Source organism: Macaca thibetana, chromosome 8, assembly GCF_024542745.1.
Source record: "Macaca thibetana thibetana isolate TM-01 chromosome 8, ASM2454274v1, whole genome shotgun sequence".
NCBI lineage: Eukaryota > Metazoa > Chordata > Mammalia > Primates > Cercopithecidae > Macaca > Macaca thibetana.
The window spans coordinates 59,652,498-59,676,834 of NC_065585.1; the positions used below are offsets into that span (position 1 = coordinate 59,652,498).

At 40.9% G+C, this 24,337-nt stretch overlaps 2 protein-coding genes across 4 annotated transcripts in view; one reads left to right on the top strand and one right to left on the bottom strand.

Annotated features, from left to right (window-relative positions):
* The window catches only part of RBIS (ribosomal biogenesis factor), an 872,964-nt gene extending 850,346 nt beyond the window's left edge, over nucleotides 1–22,618 (top strand). For both annotated transcript variants that reach the window (XM_050801245.1, XM_050801244.1), the window contains exons 2-5: nucleotides 16,796–16,862; nucleotides 19,631–19,747; nucleotides 22,084–22,200; nucleotides 22,489–22,618. In XM_050801245.1, the coding sequence (XP_050657202.1) occupies nucleotides 19,634–19,747; nucleotides 22,084–22,200; nucleotides 22,489–22,560 (303 nt within the window). In that variant the 5' untranslated portion in view covers nucleotides 16,796–16,862; nucleotides 19,631–19,633 and the 3' untranslated portion in view covers nucleotides 22,561–22,618. The remainder of the gene's footprint in view (nucleotides 1–16,795; nucleotides 16,863–19,630; nucleotides 19,748–22,083; nucleotides 22,201–22,488) is intronic.
* E2F5 (E2F transcription factor 5) overlaps nucleotides 22,605–24,337 on the bottom strand; it is a 45,176-nt gene continuing 43,443 nt past the window's right edge. For both annotated transcript variants that reach the window (XM_050801236.1, XM_050801235.1), the window contains exon 8: nucleotides 22,605–23,372. In XM_050801236.1, coding sequence (XP_050657193.1) covers nucleotides 23,263–23,372 — 110 coding nt within the window. In that variant the 3' untranslated portion in view covers nucleotides 22,605–23,262. The remainder of the gene's footprint in view (nucleotides 23,373–24,337) is intronic.

A 24,337-nucleotide genomic window follows, 5' to 3' on the forward strand; every position in this document is an offset into this window, starting at 1 on the left:
CCGGCCTGGGCAACACAGTGAGACCCTATCTCTGCAAAAAAACCCACAACAATATATATATATATAAAAATATATATATATAAGCCAAGTGTGGTGGCACCCATCTATGGTCCCAGCTACTTGGGAGGCTGAGGTAGAAGAATCACTTGAGTCTGAAAGGTGGAGGCTGCAGTGAATTGCTTGAGCCTGGGAGACGGAGGTTGCAGGGAGCCGTGATCATGTCACTGCACTTCAGCCTGGGTGACAGAGTGAGACCCTGTCTCAAACAGAAAACAAAAACAAAAAGACTAACACTAACCAAATAACCCAGAAATGCTGACCCACAATATGGTCATCATCTCCACCTCACTCTTTTTTTGGTGGGTGGAGGTGTGGGGTTTTTTTTTTTTTTTTTTTTTTTTTTTCACTTCACTTTTGAACCAGTTAGATCCAATTTAAGCTCCCTTAAGGAATGAAATGTGCCTAAGTCCACTCTCCTCTTCAATGACACTGTGTGTCATAATAAAGCAGCACTTGTAGATTACAAATCTAGCCATAAAAATAACAGTAACATATTAAGGAAATATCCCTCATAAGTTCATACTGTTTTATTAGGGCATGTATACAGACTGTCCCTGAGATGCACATTTTTCCAGGTATTCTTGTTTTTTTTTTTTTTTTTTTTTTTTAGACAACCTTGCTCTGTTGGCCAGGCTGGAGTGCATCCTCTTGGCTCACTGCAACCTCCGTCTCCTGGGCTCAAGCAATTCTCCTGCCTCAGCCTCCCGAGTAGCTGGGATTACAGGCCTGTGCCACCACACCCAGCTAATTTTTGTATTTTTAGTAGAGATGGGGTTTCACCATGTTAGCCAGGCTGATCTCAAACTCCTGACCTCAGGTAATCTGCCTGCCGCAGCCTCCCAAAGTGCTGGGATTACAGGCGTGAGCCACCGCGCCCAGCCCCCAGGTATTCTTTTTAAAAACTCTAAATGTGAACCGAAGTAGCTATTATCATCTGATTTTTATCAAGCACGAAACTTAGATGAGCAAGGTTCCCCAGTCCCCTAGAGAGGCAAGCCACACAGTCAGGGACATAGCCCCAGTCTGCAGAGTCCCAAGTCCAAGGTGCTTTCCAGTTTGTGCCCAGCTTCCTTTATTCATTGAGTCCTGTGATTTGTACAACCAGGACTTATTAACCACAAGAATGTCTTATCACTTGATATCTTGTGGAGATTGTTGACTTTATGGAACTGATACTATATGGGGTTTCGATTTCTTTATTTTCTTATTCCTAAGGTTAGGCTTGCATAATGCAGTCTCCCAAAGAGGAATTTGAGACCCAAAAGGGTTAAAGGACTTCCTCAGGTGACCAAGGTTTCATGCCAAGATAAGGATTCTCAGATCAAAATTGAAAGGATAATTTCAGTAAAACTCTTCTCCAGTCACCTCTCCAATGATAACTTTCAGAAACTAGAGCCAAACATTTCTTTGTCCTATATTGTCAGATAAGAACACATTGCTAATACCCAATTTCTACATTTTTGTTCTTTTTTAAATTTTATACAGTTTTCTAATCAAAATTTATCCAGACCCTATTTTGTAGTGTTTCGTATCTTATTTGAGCATATTACAAAAGAAGGTAAAGTGTGAAAGAGAAAAAGGAGGCATCAAGACTATTTAAAGGGAAATACATTTGTATAAATATCAGGTCAGTGTTGAAAAGTCCAGATAATTCATGCCAAAGTAATTCAGCTGTTAAAGAATTTAGTGGTTCCTTGGCCTAGAATGAATAAGTCAATGCCATTCTATTGCTGTCAACTCTTTGAAATATAACCACAGAGAGATATTAGGGGCGTGATAGGCATTCTGTCATCAGCTCTTGTGAGGTTTATCTATTCCTTTCTGTCCTCTAGAAAAGGAAAGTTTGTTCTTTTTATTTATTTATTTATTTTTTGAGAAGGAGTCTCACTCTGTCGCCCAGGCTGGAGTGTAGTGGCACAATCTCAGCTCACCGCAACCCCTGCCTCCTGGGTTCAAGCGATTCTCCTGCCTCAGCCTCCTGAGGAGCTGGGACTACAGGCATGGACCACCACGCCTGGCTAATTTTTGTATTTTCAGTAGAGACGGGGTTTCACCACATTGGCCTTGAACTCCTGACCTCAAGTGATCAGCCTGCCTTGGCCTCTCAAAGTGCTGGAGTTACAAGTGTGAGCCACCGCGCCCCTGGCCAAACAGTTTGTTCTATGAAGAGCAGTACCCATATCCCCCTCTCACCACTGAGGAAGGTGTGATTTACCCTCATTCAAAGAAGTTCTGACTTGGATGCCACCATTTCACTACTGAAAGCTTGCTGTACTAGCCTATGTGCCTAGCAAAACTGCACTCTTGCTGAACATATACTGTTTTATCCTTTATTGCCTCCATTGCCAACTCCATTCACTCTTCTTCATTATTGCCATCAGCATACTAACATGTTCTGGAATTTCTTCTCATTAGGAGGAAAATTTATTCCTGAATTTACATTTTCCACTTGCTACCCACCCATTCTCTCTGGAATTCCCTGGGTTCTTCTTTCTATACTCAACTGCATTATGTGTTAGTTAGGGTTTTTCAAAATCATGTATATGTATTGAGAGAGAAAATGAGATTTATTATTAAAAATGGCTCACTTCATTATGAAGCCTGACAAGTCCCAAGTTCCTCAGAGTGAGTAGCCAAGCTGGAGGCTGGAGACCCAGGAGAGCTGTTGGTGGAGTTTCGGTCCAGAGTCCAGCAGGCTTAAGATCCCAGGTAAAGCCATTATTTCAGTTTGAATTCTAGAGTAGGAAAAAGCCAATGCCGTATCCCAAAGACAATCAGGCAGAAGGGAGTTTCCCTTACTTGGAAGAGGATCCGCTTTTTTTTTTTCTCTCCAGGCTTTCAGCTGATTAGATGAGGCCCAGCTCCTTAGGGAGGCAGTCTGCCTTAGTCTGTCTACTGGTTGAAATGTTAATCTCCTCCAAAAACACCCTCACGTAAACATCCAGAATACTGTTTTACCAAATATCCGAGTACCTCATGGCCCAAATTGACACATACAATTAATCATCACACCAACCTTTAAATTTGGGGGTTTGGGGCTTTCTACTAGAATCTCTCCTCTCTCTACACTCTCTTCCTAGGCTCTTCCGTCAGTTCTTATGGAAGGAATCGACCTAGCTTAGACATCTATTCCAGAACTCTCCAAGTGCTAAGCATATATGTTACTTAAATTTTTGACTAGGTACACTTTAAAAACTAAAAAGGAAAGTGAAATTATTCTTAATGATATATATTATTTAACCTAATACATCCAAAATATCATTTCAACATTAGTCAATATAAAAAAAAATTAATGAACTCACGACTGTAATCCCAGCTCTTTGGGAGGCTGAGGGGGGCGGACTGCCTGAGCTCAGGAGTTTGAAACCAGCCTGGGAAACATGGCGAAACTCCGTCTCTATTAAAAATACAAAAAATTGGCTGGGCATGGTGGTGGGCGCCTCTAATCCCAGCTATTTGGGAAGCTGAGGCAGGAGAATCGCTTGAACCCGGGAGGTGAATGTTGCAGTGAGCCGAGATCATACCACTGCACTCCAGCCTGGGTGACAGAGTGAGACTCTGTCTCAAAAAAAAAAAAAAAAAAAAAAAAAAAACAAGTAAATGAGTGTTTCAGTTATCAATTTATTGTCTTTCACGTCTAATTTTACCCTGCATTACTAGCTCTGTGATAATGAAGCTTTAAGCATTTCTTTTTTGCAGCAAGCATAATGTTCAACTTTCTTCAGTGGAAGGTCATTGCTAGAGAAAGGAACTTGTCTTCCTGGTTCCTGAATGTTGTATTTTTTGTTTTATTCTTGCTCCTGTTGGGCTGTTTTCGGCAGCCACATGTGGCCATGTATAGAGACATCCAGGCACTCTGGCCCAGCAGCACACCCAGAGTATGCAGTCTCTCAGCAAGCTGACAACCCTAGCCCCAACCCAGTGACCACCTCACTGCCCCTCCCAAAACAAACCCCACATACTCCAGGTCTCATGCCACCCTATTGGCAAGCAGATGCCCCAACTCCCTCTGCATACCTGCCCACCAGCCTTAGTCTGCCTGCACCCCAAAGAGTGTTTCCCATGGCCTCCTCACACGGACACTGTGCACTCTGGGCTATGCATCTGTCAGCCAGAGTTGTTCCCAATGCTTTGAGTCCCTCTGCACACCTGCATTCTTGCACACCAGTCTTAGCCCACCTGTACCCTGTTTCTTGCTTGTCTAGTAACTGTGGACCAGCTCAGACCTGGACAACCCAGCAAAATTCTCTGTCATCCACTGGGTTGCAACCGTATCTTCTCCAGTGATCTGAATCCCTTTGGAGTGGAGGCTGGCATCCAAGTTTGTCCCTCATTAGAAACTTCCTTAGCCTCAGGATATTCTTTAGAGTTCTCTTTTACATCTTTACAGTTGCTCCATTATACTTAATAATTATTTACAGTAAACTTTCCCTGTTCAAATTACTGTGTGATTTGTCTCCTGATTGGATCTTAACTGATACTATCATATCTTTTACCTTCTTTTTACTTATTTACCTTCTTTTTACTTACAAAGAGTTCCAAATCTGGCGTATATTTTATTCTGACAGCACATCTCAATTCAGGGTAGCCACATTGCAAGAGCTCAATAGCCACATGAGGCTAGTGGCTACTATGCTGGTGGCACAGCTCTAGATCTACTGAATTATATCCAATGACTTCAACTTAAATTGTTCACATGGAATTATATACTTTTTCCCTGTCCCAATTTCCCTGTCACATTTCTATCTCATCCAATGGTACCACCATCCACTAGATGCACAAACCAGAAACTTCATAGTCACATTAATTTCTGATTTTCTCTTTTTCTCCTCACCTCTAAATTTTGTCTATTTTAACTCCTAAGCAATCAGTTAATTTCACACACACACAAAAAAACACCCCACTATACTATAAGCCTAAAACAAAATTCAGAAGATGTATAATTTTAAAACACTCTGTTTGCCCTTTCTTCCTAATCAAATTTTTTCTGCTTCTAAAAAAGTATCGGGCTGGGCACGGTGGCTCATGCCCGTAATCCCAGCACTTTGGGAGGCCGAGGCAGGTGGATCACTTGAGCCTAGGAATTTGACAACAGCCTGGGCAACATGGTGAAACCCTGTCTCTACAAAAAAAGAAAGAAAAAACAAAAATTAGTTGAGTGTGATGGCACAATCTTGTGGCCCCAGCTACTCACTGAGGCATGAGGATCGCTTGAGCCCAGGAGATGGGAGGCTTCAGTAAGCAGTGATCTCACCAGTGCACTCCAGCCTGGGCAACAAAACAAGCAAGATCCTGTCTCAGAAAAAAAAAAAGAAAAAGAAAGAAAAAAAAGAGAGTGGCCAAGCGCGGTTGTTCACGTCTGTAATCCCAGCACTTTGGGAGGTCGAGCCAAGTGGATTACCTGAGGTCAGGCATTCGAGACCAGCCTGCCTGGCCAACAAGGTGAAACCCCATCTCTACTAAAAATACAAAAATTAGCTGGGTGTGCTGGTACGTGCCTGTAGTCCCAGTTACTCGGGAGGCTGAGGCAGGAGAATAGCTTGAACCCGGGAGGCGGAGGTTGCAGTAGGCTGAGATTGTACCACTGCACTGCAGACTGGGTGACAGAGCAAGACTCCATCTCAAAAAAAAAAAAAAAAAAACCCACCAAAAACGTATAAACAATTTGTGTTAATGAGAATATGGTGAAACAGGAATGCTCATACACTATTGGTAGAAAAGTAGAATATATGATCTTTTGGAGAAAAATTGGTAATTTAAATCAAGAATTTTAAGTGTATTCATAACTTTAGATCCTATTGATAAACATGCTGCCTGAGAAAATATTAAGAAATTCTGTCAAAGATTATGCAAAAGGATGTTAATTACATTGTATTTATAACAGAAAAAAGATCTAGAAACAACAGAAGTGATAATGATAAGAAAAGGGTTGAAACACCTTATGTATATCAAAATGATACAATTTTTGAAAGACATTAAATACCGTATTTCCAAACTACTTATTAATGTGTATATATAGATACATAGATTATAAAATTGTACCTGCACAGAAATTTTAATTTTAATAAGCAATATAGTATGTATGCCTAGAAAAAAAGATTGTAAAGAAATACATCAAAAAAGCTGGGTGCAGTGGCTCACACCTGTAATCCCAGCACTTTGGAAGGCCAAGGCAGGTGGATCACCTGAGGTCAGGAGTTCGAGACCAGCCTGGACAACATGAAGAAAGTCTGTCTCTACTAAAAATACAAAAGTTAGTGGGACGTGGTGGTGCACGCCTGTAGTCCCAGCTACACAGGAGGCTGAGGCAGGAGAATCACTTGAACCTGGGAGGTGGAGATTGCAGTGAGCCTAGATCGTGCCACTGCACTCTAGCCTGGGCGACAGAGCGAGACTCCATCTCAAAAAAAAAAAAAAAAAAAAAAAAGAAAGAATGAATTAATTAATGAAAGCAAAGTACTTGCAATGACCTGCAGAACTCTATGTAACCGCCTTCAGCCGTGCTGCTCTCTGTTCATTAATCATGCCAGGCTCTCTCTGGCTCTTGGCCTTTCTGCCTAGAGCACCCTCCCCCTAGATATCTGCAAGACCCACTCCTTCTCCTCTTTCCAGTATTCTCTCAGTTTTTGACTGTCTGCTTTGGTTTATGTAAACTCTGAAAATAACACTTTCAACTGAAACACAAAATCATAGTTGAGACTTAGCTGAGAGTTTACATTATCAAACTTGGTAATTATAAAGCACTGCATCCTTTCATTTTTTTAAATTTAATAGCACACTGCCTTCTTTGCCTTTGCCAACTTTCTGAGTCTTAAATATGCACCTGCTAAATATTTCACAGTTCCTCTGATTTTTAACCATTACTCATATTTTAACCAAGTATCATAGTGAAAAAGGACGAGGCATGCCCTTGGAATATTTTTATTGTCTTTGTGATGTGTATTTGACCATTCTTAACCCTCGAATATTTCAAATGCAAGTCCTTCTTTGTGACTGTAATTAGTTCAGGTTCAAGATCCCTAGGCATTTGGCCAGGAGATGATTCTAAATCAAATTTGCTTAATTAAATTAATATGATATTTGCGGAGCACCTATCACATCCAAGAAGCAGTGCTACAAGAAGAAAAAAAGTGTTCTTCTTGGTATATCTTGGCTGTGCTAACAGTGATAGTGCTTTACAATCATTTTTAGTGTATGGCTGCAAACCCTTACCTACTTTTTACATTTCAGGAAGTTTTATTTCATTCAGCAAATGCTTCTTTCACACCTCCTATGTCAAGGAAGTATGTGTTCATGAATGGAAACTCAAGGTGACTTTTTTTTTCTGGGCCCTGAAAAGAGCACGAGAGAAAAGCATGTATAAAAGTAACATGGTATTTGAATACAGAAACCATACCATGAAAAGCTAAAGCCTGTGACTCACCTCTTGCAGCTTCATAGTAATCTACTGATGGGAGTCACTTTTCCTTCAGTGCAAAGCATTAACATCTCTTTTCATTAACTGGTTCTTACCCTCCAGATATTTCCAGGAATTTGACCTAGATAGAAAGGTGGTGGATCCTGTTTATTCTGCTGCATTTTCTTATATAGGCCGTGTTATAAATTTTCATTTATAGTCTAGAAATAAATGCTCCTGTCATTAGGGGGTTAAAAAAAGATTCCCCATTTCCACAATCAATCATGAAAATGTTCATCTGATTGGTTCCTCATAAGAAATGTAGATTTGTTTTCCTTCCTTCCTTCCTTCCTTCCTTCCTTCCTTCCTTCCTTCCTTCCTTCCTTCCTTCCTTCCTTCCTTCCTTTCCTCCTCCCTCCCTCCCTCCCTCCCTCCCTCCCTCCCTCCCTCCCTTCCTTCCTTCCTTCCTTCCTTCCTTCCTTCCTTCCTTCTTTCCTTTCTTCCTTCTTTCCTTCCTTCCTTCTTCAGTCTAAAAGACATTAGGTCTTATAAGGAGGAGAGAGACGGCATCATCCCACAGAAAGTCAGAGCCTGAACAGGATGGGGAAACCACCTATTCAGGTGGCAGCACATGAAGATGGCAGCAGCCCAGGTGGATGATGAGAGTCCATGGGGGTGTGGAGGACACCTGCATGGCGTGGAGGTAGGGGAAGTAGGTGGCAACAGTGAAAGAAGACTGGTTACATACAGAAAGATGAACCAAATTGGTACATATATTTCAAATCAGGGAGCCAGGAAAAAATGACAAACATGGAAAGGTAGAAAACTAAAACCTGTGGTATTCAAATGAAATTAGAGATATCAGCATGAACTCATGGTACGTACATATAGAAATAAATACAGTTGGTGTGTGAATATTGATAGGTAGATAGACAAATAGTATGTACATACATGCATGTATTTCCTAGCCATGCTCACTGCAAAGACATGGAAGTATCAACTTCCCAGATCTTGGTTTCTTTTCTTTATTTCTTCTCCCTTTTTTTTTTTTTTTTTTTTTTTTTTGAGATGAAGTTTCACTCTTGTTGCCCAGGCTGGAGTGCAATGGCACGATCTCAGCTCACTGCAACCTCTGCCTCCCAGGTTTAAGTGATTCTCCTGCCTCAGCCTCCCGAACAGCTAGGATTACAGGCACCTGCCACCACGCCCGGCTAATTTTTTTTGTATTTTAGTAGAGACAGGGTTTCACCATGTTGGCCAGGCTGGTCTTGAACTCCAAACCTCAGATGATCTGCCCACCTTGGCCTCCCAAAGTGCTGGGATTACAGACGTGAACCACTATACCTGACCCAGAGTTTGGGTTCTTTTCTTTTTTTTTTTTTTTTTTTTTTTGAGACTGAGTCTCACTCTCTCACTCATGCTGGAGTGCAGTGGTGTGATCTCTGTTCACTGCAACCTCCGCTTCCTGGGTTCAAGTGATTCTCATGCCTCAGCTTCCCAAGTAGCTGGGATTACAAGTGTGCACCACCACACCTGGCTAATTTTAATGTTTTTAGGGTTTTGCCATGTTGGCCAGGCTGGTCTTGAACTCCTGGCCTCAAGCGATACACCTGCCTTGGCCTCCCAAAAAGTGCTGGGATTACAGGCATGAGCCACCACACCTGGCCCCAGATCTTGGTTTCTAAGTATCATTCGTCACCTAAAAGAACCAGGGCTCTGTGGAGAAATGACTGATTCTAAGATTGGCAAAGCATAGGTCCAAAATGAGCCTGAAATGCTTTGTTGTGCCAGAAAGTAAGGAAGTGGTCAAAGAAGGGTAGGGATGGACCAAAATAGTGGGGCACGTGAAGGAGCACTCATTGTCCAAATCTGGGTCCACATGTGGGTCCACACTGTCCAAATGTGAACATCAAAATAAATTATAATAAAAGACTATATAGTCTGAGGCCAGGCGTGGTGGCTCACCTCTGTAATCCCAGCACTTTGGGAGGCTGAGGTGGGCAGATCACTTGAGGTCAGGAGTTTGAGACCAACCTGGCCAATATGGTGAACCCCTGTCTCTGCTAAAAATACAAAAATTAGCAGGCATAGTGGCACATGCCTATAGTCCCAGCTACTCAGGAGGCTGAGGCAGGAGAATCGTTTGAGCCTGGGAGGCAGAGATTGCAGTAAGCAGGGATTGAGCCACTGCATTCCAGCCTAGGTGACAGAGGTAAACTCTGTCTCAAAAAAAAAAAAAAAAAAAAAAAAAAAAAAACCAGACTACAATCTGTTGAATAAGATAGCAACCTATGAGCTCACACTGATCTCAATAAATACATAAGTGGAGGAGAAAGCTTTTACTAGCAATAAAATGTCAACTGATGACTGCAGAAAAGATGGAAATACAAAAATTAAAAATTGGCAATCATCATAGTAACAATTCAGCCAAGAAACATCAATGTGTACCAAAAACAAAAGTTTGATGAATAATGGGATATTCACATAGTTTAAATTGTCTCCTTAAAAAAATACTTACTGATTAAAAAAGGGATAACTTTCTGGTTTTCTTGGTTTTTTTTTTGTTTTTGTTTTTGTTTTTGAAATGGAGTCTTGCTCTTGTTGCCCAGGCTAGAGTGCAGTGGCGTGATCTCTGCTCACTGTAACCTCTGCCTCCTGGGTTCAAGTGATTCTCCTGCCTCAGCCTCCTGAGTATCGGGGACTAAGGCACGCACCACCATGCCTGGCTAATTTTTGTATTGTTTTTAGTAGAGATGGGGTTTCACCATGTTAGCCAGGCTGGTCTCGAACTCCCGACCTCAGGTGATCCACCTGCCTCGGCCTTACAAAGTGCTAGTATTACAGGTGTGAGCCACTGCACCTGGCCTGAGAAGGGACAATTTCATGGGAGAGAAACCTGATAGATACTGTCTTAACGAAGTGATCAAAATTCACATTTCCCTGTAAAGGGACAAATAAAATCATGTACCAAGTAATAGGATGTAATGAAAGATCACAGCACTACTTTTCTGGTGTTTTTGTCTGTCTTTCTCCCCCATCACCCAAAACAGTATACACTAAATCTAATCATGAGAAAACAATAGAAACAGAAACATTCTAGAACATTTCAAAAAAATGATTGAATGGTTATTTTCAAAAGCATCAAGCCAGGAAAGCCAAGGAAAGATTGAGGTTCTATTCAGGTAAGAGGTACCTAAAGAGACATGACAACTTGATGCAACACTTTATCCTGAATAGGATTCTTTTGCTATAAAACATGTTATTGGGATAACTGATGGAATCTGAATGACAATTATGGATTAGATAGCAGTAATATGTCAGTATCCATTTTTTGAGTTTTGATGGCTGCATTGTGATTATGAGGGAGAATATCCTTATTTTTTGGAAATACTAAAGTATTTTAAAATACTAAAGTGAAATGAACCCTTCCTGGTTGTTAAGGCCCTTCATTAGTTTATCTTACCAGTCTCATCTTCAGCAGTATCTCTACAACCCCATCCTCTGCCCATATTAGACCTTTCTCACAATCATAGCATGTCCATCTCTGGGTCTAGGGCTTGCTCATGTTATGCTGTATGTATATGTGTATGTATACAGATATATGTATATGTATCCTTTAAATTTTTATTTATTTATTTATATTTTGAGACAGAGTTTTGCTCTTGTTGCCCATGCTGGTGTGTAATGGCATGATCTCAGCTCACCGCAGCCTCTGCCTCCCGAGTTCCAGCAATTATTCTGCCTCAACCTCCTGAGTAGCTGGGATTACAGGCATGCGCCACCATGCCTGGCTAATTTTGTACTTTTAGTAGAGATGGGGTTTCTCCATGTTGGTCAGGCTGGTCTTAAACTCCTGACCTCAGGTGATCCACCCGCCTCGGCCTCGGCCTCCCAAGATGCTGGGATTACAGGCACGAGCCACCACGCCCGGCCATATGTATGTATATCTACAAGGCCTTACAGCTCCATTTTTGCCAGTTAAAATGCTTGAGTTTAAGAAACTTCATGGTAGGGTATGATGATTTGCGCTTGTAATCCCAACACTTTGGGAGATGAAGGCAGGAGGATTGCTTGAGCCCAGGAGTTCCAGGACAGCCTGAGCAACAGAGTAAGACCTCATCTCTACAAAAAATAAAATTAGCTGGGCATGGTGGCATGCGCCTATAATCTGAACCACTCCGGAGGAGGGGCAGGAGGATTGCCTGAGCCCAGGAAGCAGAGATTGCAGTAAGCCTGTGTGACAGAGCAAGACCCTGTCTCCAAAAAGAGGATCATCAAAACACTTCAATACTTGAGAATAAGTGTGTTAGAAACATCATAAAACTTAAAATTTTAGATAAAATTAAATCTGACTCCGACTTTCCCTTCTTAATTTGGCATAAAAATGTGATCTCAGTCTCAAATATATGGAAGTGGGTGGCTTACCTGACGCCCAGAAAATAGGAAACTTTCTCTGGTCTTCAATTCATCACAGTGGCTGCTGAGTTGCTCAATGCCAAAGTCCAGGTTACATTTAAAGGCAGAAAACTCCATCCCTTCTGTGACATTTATTGGTGCAAGGATCTTACGCTACTGTTCTTAGGGCTGTGGTAGGGGGTGCCACAGGGAGAGTCTCATGCACTTGCAGAAAGCCCTTAACTGCCCTTTCCCCAATCATTTCTCCAGTCTTATCTTCTCCTCTAGGATTAAGCCATTTCCTGTTTCCACTTTCTAAGACAGATCCAGGTGGAAATATCTTCTACATAACTGGGAGCTTCCATTTTTAGCCCAGAAGAATGAAAATTATTGATAACCATCAGATGAAAGGGAACCCAAACTCATGACATTAAGGTTTTTCTACCTTCTTGAAATGCTGGGAGGAAAAATTCTTTTAAGCTGCCTGTGTATTTGAGTATAAAACAGCAATATTCTGAATAATACCACCATGCTGCTCAACTCTAATATAGGGATTGGCAATGTTTTAAAGTTTTAAATTGGTGACTGGGTGCAGTGGCTTACACCTGTAACCGCAGAATCTGGGATGCTAAGGAGGGTGGATCACATGAGTTTAGGAACGCAAGGCCAGCCTGGGCAACATGGCGAAACCATGTCTCTGCAAAAAATACAAAAATTAGCCAAGCATGGTGGTGTGCACCTGTAGTCCCAGCTACTTGGGGGTTCAGGTGGGAGGATCGCTTGAGTCTGGGAAGTGGAGGCTGCAGTGAGCAGTGTTCACGCCATTGCACTCCAGCACAGACAACAGAGTGAGATCCTGTTAAAAAAAAAAAAAAAAAAAAAAAATCAGGGCCGGGTGTGGTGACTCACGCCTGTAATCCCAGAACTTTGGGAGGCTGAGGCTGGTGGATCACCTGAGGTGGGGAGTTTGAGACCAGCCTGACCAACATGGAGAAACCCCATCTCTACTAAAAACACAAAATTAGCCGAGCATGGTGGCGCATGCCTGTAATCCCAGCTACTCAGGAGGCTGAGGCAGGAGAATCGCTTGAAGCCAGGAGGCAGAGGTTGTGGTGAGCTGAGACTGTGCCACTGCACTCCAGCCTGGGCAAAAAGAGCAAAACTCTGTTCCAAAAAAAAAAAAAAAAAAATTAAATTGGTAAAGGACCAGGTAATAAATGTTTCAGGCTTTGCAGGCTATGCGGTTTTTGTTGCAAGTACTCAGCATTACGGTTATAGCATGACAGCAGCCAGATAAGATGTAAACAAATGAGCATGGCTGTGCTGCAATTACTCTTTGTGGACACTGAAACATGAATTTAAAAGAATATGCATGTGTCACTATGTATCATTCTTATGTTGAGTTCCTCCCTATCTTAAGATGTAACTTCATTCTTAGCTCCCAGGCTATACAAAAATAAGTAGTGGGCTGGATCTGGCCTTTGGGCTGAAGTCTGCCTATTGCTGCTCTGAGACAATCAAATGAGAGCTTTAACATGAATATTTCCAGAATTCAGAATTATCTCCACTCATAAATAGCATATTTTGTGCATTTATCATAGTTCTTATCACTTTGTCAAGAATCATTGTTCCCTGTGCATTTACAATCCAGACGATTGTGCCCTGAGAGATAGATATGTGTTATGTCCTTCCTTTGAGCACCCACAGAGCCTAGGTGTCCAAACTATTTTGACTTAATAGAACTGTGTGGTGGAGAGAAGAGAGGGAGGTTGAATAAGTGAGACAAATTTATTATGGAGTATCATATATACAAGGCTGGCTCTGTTCCCTTAGAGGACTATGAGTTTTGTTATAGATGGTTTGTAATTTTATGTGGTGTTCTCATTTTCTTCTTCTCCTTAATTATCTTTGTTTACTTGTTGAATTGCTTCCAAGACAATTATATGAGGTTCAGGTCTGTATAAAGAACTCGGCATTGCGGAGTCTATCCCAGGAAAAGTAAGGTTTCTGAAAGATTATTTTTCTATTTATGATTTTATTGATCTTTAAGATTGTTAGAAAAACTGGAAATTTACTTTTTGCATATATTTTTAAAGATGGAAAATCTTTAAGCTATTTTCTTTATGTATGGTTCATTTGGAACATGGGTAAATATGGCTCTTAGAAAATTAACATGATCCTTTCTTTTGTTTTAGTAATACTTTATGCTTTCAGGTTTTATATTTCACTAACTCTGCACAATAATCCTGTGAAGTAGGTAAGACAGTGGAGTCAAGACTCTTTCAGGTAAAAGTGACTAAAAAATAAAATAAAACAAAGTAGTTTAAGCTCAAAGAAGGTAATATTTTAGTTCAGGTACTTGAGAAATAGAGGGATGGATCTTTCTTCCATCTATGGCTGAATCCAAGGACTCAAATGATCGCATTAGAGTCCTCTGCTCTGTTCAGTTCTGTCTTCTTGTGTGTGTTGCTCTCATTGTAGGAAGACTTCTTCCAAGTTGCTGGAGGAGATGGCCACTAGTAGCCTCCATTTTATATCATCCCAGCACAAAGACACCAAATGCAAGAGACAGCATTTTCCACCAGCTCTAGCTGGAAAATCCTTAGAGGAGGACTGTAGCTATCAGCCCAGCCAGGACCACTTGATCAGAGAAGAATGGTTATCCAGAAAGGGATGCTAAGCAGATAATCAATGTTCTCTGAAGTGGGTATAACGACCGTTTACATGCATATGGGAAAGGGAGGCACAGAGAAATGAAGTAACTTTTCCAAGGTCACACTGTTGGTTGGTGGGAAAGGAAAACCAAAAACCGAGGCCTCCTCACTTAGATCTCTGCTCTTGCCTGAATAACTATGTTATTTTGCCACTTCAAAATAAAAGTGAGACCTACCAGTTTCCATAAAACACTGTAATGTCGTTCTGTCACATCTATTTCTTTGCCTTCTGTATATACATCAATAGCTTCACATTCAAAGAACCAAATAATTATACCCAACTTATTCGCCTCAGTATTTGTGAATAACTCTGGCCTTATAAAAAGTCCAATGGTTTTGTATATGTTTTGCTCTTACACTTTATGGGCATTTTATACCAGCATTTTTAGGTGTTTTTAACAGGTGGATCTTCAGAAAGAACATAAAAGTTTGAATAAACATACATTGGCAAGCAATTATTCCTCTCTCCTTAGTATATTCTATTCCTCAATTTTTTTGTGTGATGGGCATAAACATAATTAAACGATTTATCACAAAAATTGCTTATCTTTCTGTAAGTATTCAAGTGCCTGGTTTGTTGGAAGGAGGACTCGACCAAGTGCTAACCAATGTGGATTTGCGAATTACTAAATTTACAAAAACTTCTAAAAAATTGTTTTAAAAAAGTGCTTAGTTTTACAAAACCGTCTGGCTTTGTCAATTACAAGTTAGTTGTATGGCTGCCAGCAAACGACTTACACTAAACTTTAGTAGTATCATCACTTGCCAAAGAGGAGTGGTTTTATCACCTTATTTTGAGCATAGTGTAGGCTGAACTCTTTTGTAAGCTACAAAATGGCATGTAAATGTCAGTTTTACTGACAGAGCAGTAGCACCGCCATCTCGGACAAACACCGCCACTTTTAAGTTTCAGCTCCCTTTCTAGCCCCGTGCATTTCAAGGAAATCACTTCTCCTCTAACTACAAGCAGATACAAAGAGCAGTCAGTAAAACACAGATAAGACAGCTCAGGCACAGAGTGAAGTAGGGGGAAAGTCTCTTGGGTAACTACCAAACCCCAGTAAAACAGTAGGCCTTAATAAGCACATTCCTTTCTCTTCAGGTGCACTAAGATAGGGAAGCTAAAAGCAGACTTTTAGCTGCCAGTATGCCTGGCAGCTGCAGAAAGATGTACGGGAACAGACACATAACTCTCCCTCCCAGATAAGCACAACAAAGAGACACAGAAGCAGTCCAAGCCTCTGATAAACTCTCCCACCCTGAATCCTTAAAAACTCTTAGTCTGTAAGAGAGTGTGGCTCTGACCTAACTCGGCCAGCCGCCACTCTCAGGTTTATTTAAAATAAAACTGTCCCTGTCGACTATAAAGCCACCCTTCGTGCTTCTCTCCTCTTTATTTCTTACATCTACATTTGTTTGAAATCCAGCTTTTCCTATGATCTGGACAAAATAAATAGAGGCACATGTGAAAAGTTAGCTTTAATAGGGTTATTCTCTTGGAAGAACTGAGTCAATTTTCTTAAAACAGAAAAACCTAGATGACATTATGGGTTGAATGTTTTAAGTTCCTTGGTACCCGCTTTACTTGTATATTTTATATTGTGCCTGGTTTCTTGTGCCTCTGCAGTGCTGCCAAAAATTTTCTTTTTGAAACAAGGAAGCTGCAATGAGAAAAGCATTTCTAACTGGCAGTGCATTACAAATCTTCCTTTCGGAGATTATAGCTCTAGATCTTTTCCAACCTCAAGATTCCCTCTAACGTCAGCAGAGCCCTGGAAACCACCCAGAAGTGCACAGCGCCTCCTCCTGGGAGCGTGGCAGAGTCAGCCGGGAGTTCGCGGCGGAGAGCTGACCTCCAGTGCGGCGGTCTTCACTGTGCAGTCACAGAAGCATCTCGGGAAGTTTCTGCACAAGTACCCACGCCAGGAAGGGGAGACTTGGCTGGCTCTATAATGTCCCAAGCTCGCTTGAGCTGAGGATAAGTCTGCAACACCGCGGAAGACAAGGGACGCTAATGAGACTGGACTTCCGAACCTCGCTTTATGGACGGGGTTTCGCTCTTTCAGTAAACCTTGCTCGGTCGAGTTGGCTCTATGGGCGGGACTACGCCAGGTGGGTGGGAACCCGCTCTATGGGCGGGACTTCCGCCTGTGGGCGGGGCTCCGTTCGGCGGGCGGAGCTATGGCTCGTGAGCGGAATCGTGACTGGTTCATTCTCCCCGGAACTTCCTAGACGCCGTACGTGCCAGATGGTGTCTGCTGGAGCTTAGGAAGCTGCACGCAAGTATTAAATTTCTGGTGAGAGTTTAATAAATTAAGTTTTCTGGAGGGCTGGCGTGAAGTTTGTAGGGGTCGGGGTTGGATTGGGCCGGTTTCTTACCGCTGTGACCTGGAGAGTCGGTTCCGTCGCGCTCTGCCTCAGGCAGCCGTACTGGGTAGCAGGCCCGAAACCCCGGTGCTTGTTGGGCTTTCATCTCCTGACAGGGTCCCAGTTTTGGGGCTGTATCTTTCATGATCAGTTTCCACGTGGTTGTCAGAGAATATCCCTCCACTCGCACACCCCCACTAATGTATTACTTTCTCCACGAACCTTGCTCAGGTCTACAGCTCTAGTAAACCTCTCCTCCACTTGTGTGCTGTCTGTGCATGGTCCTTGTGTATATGATAGGTAGTGTCATGTGTAATCTAATACCTATCATGTCTGTGTATGTTCCGTATATGTCCTGTCATTATGTATGTTCTATATATATTTTTTGTGTATGAAATATAAGTTCTCTACCACACCTGGCATATAGCAGTTGATTAATATATACTAGATGAATGATTGGATTTTGGTTACTATTGTAATGATTTTTTAAAATTTTTATTTATTTATTTTTGAGACTGAGTCTCACTCTGTCGCCCAGGCTGGTGTGCAGTGGCGCGATCTCGGCTCACTGAAACCTCCGCCTCCTCGTGCCTCAGCCTCCCGAGTAGCTGGGATTACAGGCGCGCGTCACCACGCAGGGCTAGTTTTTATTTTTTTAGTGGAAACGGGGTTTCATCATGTTGGCCAGGTTGGTCTCGAACTCCTGACCTCAAGTGATCCGCCCGCCTCGGCCTCCCAAAGTGCTGGGATTACAGGCATGAGCCACTGCGCCCGGCCTGAAATGATTTTAGATTACTTCATTTGACGGATTTTATTATGTGTATTTTATTTTTTGCATCTTCTGTAATAACCATGTATTTTCTATGGCATTCTTTTTTAAGTAGGAGGAATACTGTTGGGGTTCAAAAGCATTGCTGTTTTAGTTAAGTAGTTCCTTAATTACTTACAATGTAGTAAGGCTACATTGAAGGAAGGTGCAAGGCTACGAGTGAGCAAAGGAAAAAAAGGAAGAATGTTCAAGATGTCTGTGCAAGAGAACAGTTAGACCAGGCTGGCTAGAGCAGGGTTTATAGAGACATAGCAGCAGATTTAGGATAGATTCAGCGTGCCAGTAATGTGCCAAGCCAAGGCACGTTGCCCCTTATACATTGGGAGAGCTGTTGAAGGTTTTTAACATTGGGAAGGTCGATCGCATAGCTTGGTGCCAGATAGCCACTGTGCAGATGGCTTAAGCCAGGGGTTGGCAGACTTTCTGTAAAAGGTCAGACACTAAATATTTTGGACTTTGTGGGTCATAGTTATAGCAGGAAAGCATCCATAGCAGCACGACTGAATGGATATAACTGTATTCCAATTAAACTTTATTTTTTATTAATTTTTTTGAGACAGAGTCTTGCTCTGTCACTCAGGCTGGAGTGCAGTGGTGCAATCTTGGCTCACTGCAACCTCCACCTTCCGGATTCAAGCGATTCTCCTTCCTCAGTCTCCTAAGTAGCTGGGATCACAGGCATGTGCCACCACACCCAGCTAATTTTTCTATTTTTAGTAGAGACAAGGTTTCGCCATGGCGAGGCTGGTCTCTGCCTTCGCCTCCCAAAGTGCTGGGATTACAGGTGTGAGCCACCGTGCCTGCACTTGGCCTCCAATTAAACTTTACTTACAAAGACAGGTGCTTGGCCTGATTTGGTCCATGGGCATAGTTTGACAAACAGTGGTTTGAACAAATGGACCTACGGACTTCAACAGTAACACAGTCCTGAGCTAAGCAATACTATATACCATGTTTTTTATAGCTTTTATATTTATACATGAAGTGCAATACCACATAACGTTAGCTCTGATCTAGTCTGCCTGGCTGTAAGTCCTGGCATCTCCTGGTTATTGACAGTGTGACATTGGGCAGATTAACTTCTCTTTGCATCAGTGTTTTAATTTTAATCTTTAAAATGGGGATAATAGTACTTCTTAAAAAGGGTTGTTGTAAGGAGTAAATGAGTTAAAGCACATTAGTGTGCTTGTACATATAATAAAAGCTCAATACATGTTAACCTAATATTTTAAAAATTATTCCTCATATACATAATTAAAGGCAGATCTGAGAGATGTTTTAAGGTAGAATCTACTGGCTTAATACATCTCTAGCTACGGAGGAAAGACAGTATCCAACATTTCAAGGCAAGGGCCATTCACATAGAGGAAATATGGAAGTCATAAAAGTAATTTAAGGGAGAGAGGGAGGTAGGAAGTGGAGGATTAAGGACTGATTTTGATGGGATGCACAGGTGAGAAAGTGGGGAGAGTAAAGAGGAATAAAAAAGAAGTCAAGAAGGAGGCAGAATCAGTCTCTAAAGTATGATAGGAACCAGAATAGCACAGTAGTATATGGACTAACAGAAGGATGGGTACTGCTGAGAATAACAGTTATTGTTTTGATGATATTAATGAATTCAACCAGCAGATATTAATTGGATGCCTCCTATGGGCCCAGTACTGGGGATACAGGAAGGAATTAGATACATACTCTGTACTCAAAGAGCAGAAAATCTAGGAGTGAGAGACATGGAAATAATACATGCACCAACTTTAAAAATACGAGTAAGATGGAATTTCTTAGATTTAATTGGTACCTTTAAAAGCTTAAAATTGACTTACGGTTCATAAATGTGGGCAATTTAATTGAATTTGTTTTCTTTTCTAGACAATGGGCAAGAACAAATTAAGAGGGCCGAAGTCCAGGAATGTATTTCACATAGCCAGCCAAAAAAACTTTAAGGCTAAAAACAAAGCAAAACCAGTTACCACTAATCTTAAGAAGGTGAGTATTAGTTAAGCACTCTGACTTTATTGTTTACAAGCAAAGTGTCATTGTAAGCTACTGAACAACTGTATGCTATTACTTTTTAAAAAGGTTCTTAGTTTTTCCTAGAAAGGTAAGGATGGTTTCATGCATTTGTCTAAAAAAAAAAAAAAAAAAGAAGAAGAAGAAAAATAACCTCCCTTTCTTGAAAACAAATGTTGAAAAGAAAAAAACATTTTAACTACAAATGTGTGAAGCTTCAATGTAATAGTTTTACTGAAGCATAGAACTCATTTAAAAACCACAGTATGGGAAACAGTTCTTATCTCTGAACTCAAATATAAGAATGTATTAATAGAGGCAAGACATGGGATGTCAGTGAGCACCCATTCTTTTTCTACTAATTATCTCTTTGAAGACATCTGCAATTCAAACAAAAACCTGTAAAATGAAGATAAAAAATATTTATTGAAATGTACAATTTGAAAGGAGTTTCTTTCTTTTCTTTGTTTATATTTCAAAATACCTGAGAAATTTCTTCAAGATTAACTAGATTCTTTAAGAAACATTTTTAAAAAAATGTTTTCAAGTTTCAGTAGTAGGTGGGGTTAGCTCTCCAGGACTCAGTTTAATTGTAATAGTCCATAGAAATCTAACATTTCATCTTTCAACTTGCATGAGCTAGCTGAGTTAAGCTTTTTGGTTGAATAGTTTTATGATTTTATAAATGCTAAGAATGAAATTAAGCAGATGATGGGGGTTTTGGGGATAACAGTTTACATAGGATGGTCTTAATAGTTGACACATTGAAACCAAGACTAGAATGATGAAGAGCTAGGAAGTGTTGGGAGTGGTGGGTTTGAGGCAGAGAAATAGCAAGTGCAGAGGCCCTAAGCTAGGGAAAAGCTTGGTGTATTTGACGAAGATTATTTTATTTGGACAGGAGGTACTAGAACTTTTATATATGCCACCAGGTAGGATCTAAGAGAGAGATCTATGGGTAGGTAGCATAAGGTGCAAAGGAGGTAAGGGTTTTGAAGGAGAAACTGTTTGGCAGCAGCAGTGAAGAACAAGAGCACCAACCCTACCTCTCTTACACTTAGAGGAGGAGGACTCCAAGGGAAGCTGTCGTCAGGGGTCCTCCATTAAGACAAGAGGTCAAGGAAGGATTCAGAGATGTACTATTATGTTAGAAGGGACTAAAAGTATTTGATCCAGGTTTCTTGAATAGATGAGGGATAACAGCACTGTAGCCTAGAAAGATTTTGGTCACTCTAAGGATACAGGAAAAAACAAACTCAGTTTCTCTTATTCTCACTCTCATACAGTCACTCAACACTTCCAATACTGTGTTTATGGGGCGATTTCCCCCACACCTAATAATTCTGCAGATGAATCTTCAGCAGGCAGCAGCTAGGTGTCTTTTAATTCAAATCTGACACTGCTGACCTGGAGATAGCATCAGATTCCACAGGTTGAGTCCTAAGCCTCTCTCCAACTTCCAGTGACAATCGCAAGCCCCAGATGTTTTACCTGTGCTTCTCACCAACCAGCTATAAATAAGGGTTCCCATGACCACCTCCTTGGGTTTGATTAATTTGCTAGAGCAGCTCACAGAACCCAGGAAAATACTTTTACCAGTTTATTATAAAAAGTACTACAGAGGAGACAGATGTGTAGCCAGATGGAAGAGGTACAGAGGGCAAGGTACATGGGAAGGCGCATGGAGCTTCCCTGCTCTCTCTGGGTATGCCACTCTCTAGGAGCCCGCGTGTTCAACTATCCAGAAGCTCTTTGAACCCAGGTCTTTTGTAGATTTACGGAGGCTTCATTATGTAGGCATAATTCATTAACTCATTGGCCATTAGTGATGGGCTTAACGTTTATCCCCACTCCTCTCCCTGGAGCACAAAGTCCTAATCTTCTAACCCTGTGTTTTTTATCTGACCAGCCCTCTTCCTGAAGCTATCTAGAGACTCCCAGCTACCAGCCATCTCATTAGCATTCAAAAGACACTCTTATCCCTCTTGATACAATGATTTAAAAAGCTGTATGACAGGAAATGAGGACAAAGACCAAATATGTATATCTTATTATGAATCACAATATCACAGTCACATATTTTGGCCTTCTGTATCAGTAAGTGTGAGGCATATCCACATAAATTCCATTTTTTAAAAACCAAAACCTTTTGTCTAAAATTTCCCAATAAGACTGTAAGAATTTTTGAGTGAATTATCCCTAATTTGTTGGTAAGAGTTTTTAGATTTTAGATTTAACAGGTTAAGGTTGAATATATCTTATCTTTAGTGGTTATGAGATCATAGATTGATGCTTTTTTTCTTTTTTAAAAGATAAATATTATGAATGATGAAAAAGTTAACAGAGTAAATAAAGCTTTTGTAAATGTACAAAAGGAACTTGCACATTTCTCAAAAGGCCCTTCAGTTGAACCTCTGCAGAAAGAATTGGTAAGCAGAAATCATTTGCTTTTTTTTTATGGCTAACAAATTGAGGCTAATAAATTAAACTCCAAGTTTTCAAAGCCTGTAAGTTGAGTGTAACTTTTAGTACTTGGCTCTCTAGTACTAGGCTCTATAGTGTTAATAGCATATTCAGACTCTAAAACATTGTCTGAATATGCAGATTTATTGTTCTACTTCCAAAGATATGACTAGAAAAATTGAATAACAGATTATATAAGTCATCAGTCTGCTATTGTTGTCTACATTTTTAAATATAATACTTTCTCCTTTCAGATTCCTCAGCAGCGTCACGAAAGCAAACCAGTTAATGTTGATGAAGCTACAAAATTAATGGCTCTGTTGTAATATAGTGGTAATGCATCAAATTCTCCACAAAGACCAATAAATTAAATGTTTTATACAATTTTATTTTTAAAAATCTTGTTAATGTACAGGCATTGGCACATTTTAAAAACAAACTACATAAACAGATCTTTCCTATAACCTAGGAAAGTGGAATGTCAGAAGTCAACGAAATGTGATAAACTTAAAGTGCTAAAACAGAAGGCACTTCACAAAATCTGTTCACTGAAACAGTTATATATCCTCGTTTACATCCTTCACTTTACAAGTGGCAGTGAATGTCTGTTTGTATAGAAGGACATACAGAAATACAGGCAGTTTCGTGGCAGTAAAAATATAAGACAAACAAGTAATGAGCCCTTGGCCAACTTGTTTTTGATGACCTGTAGTGTCCTTTAACTTTCCTCTTATAAGAAGAAAAAACAGAAAGATTCACAATTAGAAGAAAAGTTGAAATCCAGAATATAGTTACTTTTGGGAGTGGGGAGGTTTGTGGATATTAAATCACTTATCCCCTAAAGCAATCAGAGCCCTTTGTTTTTATGGTTGAAGTTTTGTGAAGTAAAGAAAGTATTAGGGAAGAACACTTCAGAATCAGTGAACTAAAAAAGGTGTTACATTCATTATTTTAAATACTTAGGTTATTAAGAAGTCTAAAATGTTACACAGTTAGAGGTAGATAACAGTCCCAAGTTTCCATGGAATCTAATAATTTAGTATCTGGACATCAAACAGATCACAAACTCCTTCATTATCATCTAAATTAAAGTTGTAGTCATCTGCCGGGGTAGGAGAAAGCCTTAAGAGAGGAAACACTGCAAACAAAAAACAAATTCATTGTTAAAGATGGTTTCTACATATGGTTAATGATCTTTAACAAAATACTCTCAAATACATCATTCCAAATTAAAGACTTGTGTAATGTGTATTTTAAAAGATTCTCATTTAGTAACAGTTTATACATTGATATTAGATTGAGAAATATAATTTTTTTTGGTTTTTTTTTTAGATGGAGTCTTGCTCTGTTGCCCAGGTGGGAGTGCAGTGACGCAATCTTGGCTCATTGCAAACTCTGCCTCCCGGGTTCACGCCATTCTCCTGCCTCAGCCTCCTGAGTAGCTGGGACCACAGGCACCCGCCAACAGGCCCGGCTAAGTTTTTGTATTTTTAGTAGAGATGGGGTTTCACCATGTTAGCCAGGATGGTCTTGATCTCCTGACCTCGTGATTTGCCCGCCTTGGCCTCCCAAAGTGCTGGGATTACAGGCGTGAGCCACCGTGCCTGGCCTAGAAGTTAAATTTTTTATTGGTTGCACTTACCACTAAGATAATATGACTAAAAGGCACTAATGAGGCCAGGTGCAGTGGCTTATGCCTATAATCCCAACACTTTGGGTGCCTGAGGCAGGTGGATCACTTGAGGCCAGGAGTTCGAGATCAGCCTGGCCAACAAACATGGTGAAACCCCTTCTATACTAAAAATATAAAAAGTAGCCAGATGTGGTGGCAGGCGCCTGTCATCCCAGCTACTCAGGAGGCTGAAACAGGAGAATCACTTGAACCCAGGAGGTGGAGGTTGCAGTGAGCTGAGATCGTGCCACTGCAGTCCAGCCTGGGTGACTGAGGGAGACTCCGTCTAAAACAAAAAACACACAACAAAACACTAATAAAAGTGCTTTGTTTGCCACTTTGCAAACAGAAGAATGAACTGGGCTTACAAAGTCTGCTGATGTTCTCTGCTTCTACATATATGTTTAGTACATCTCTAGTTACCATAACAT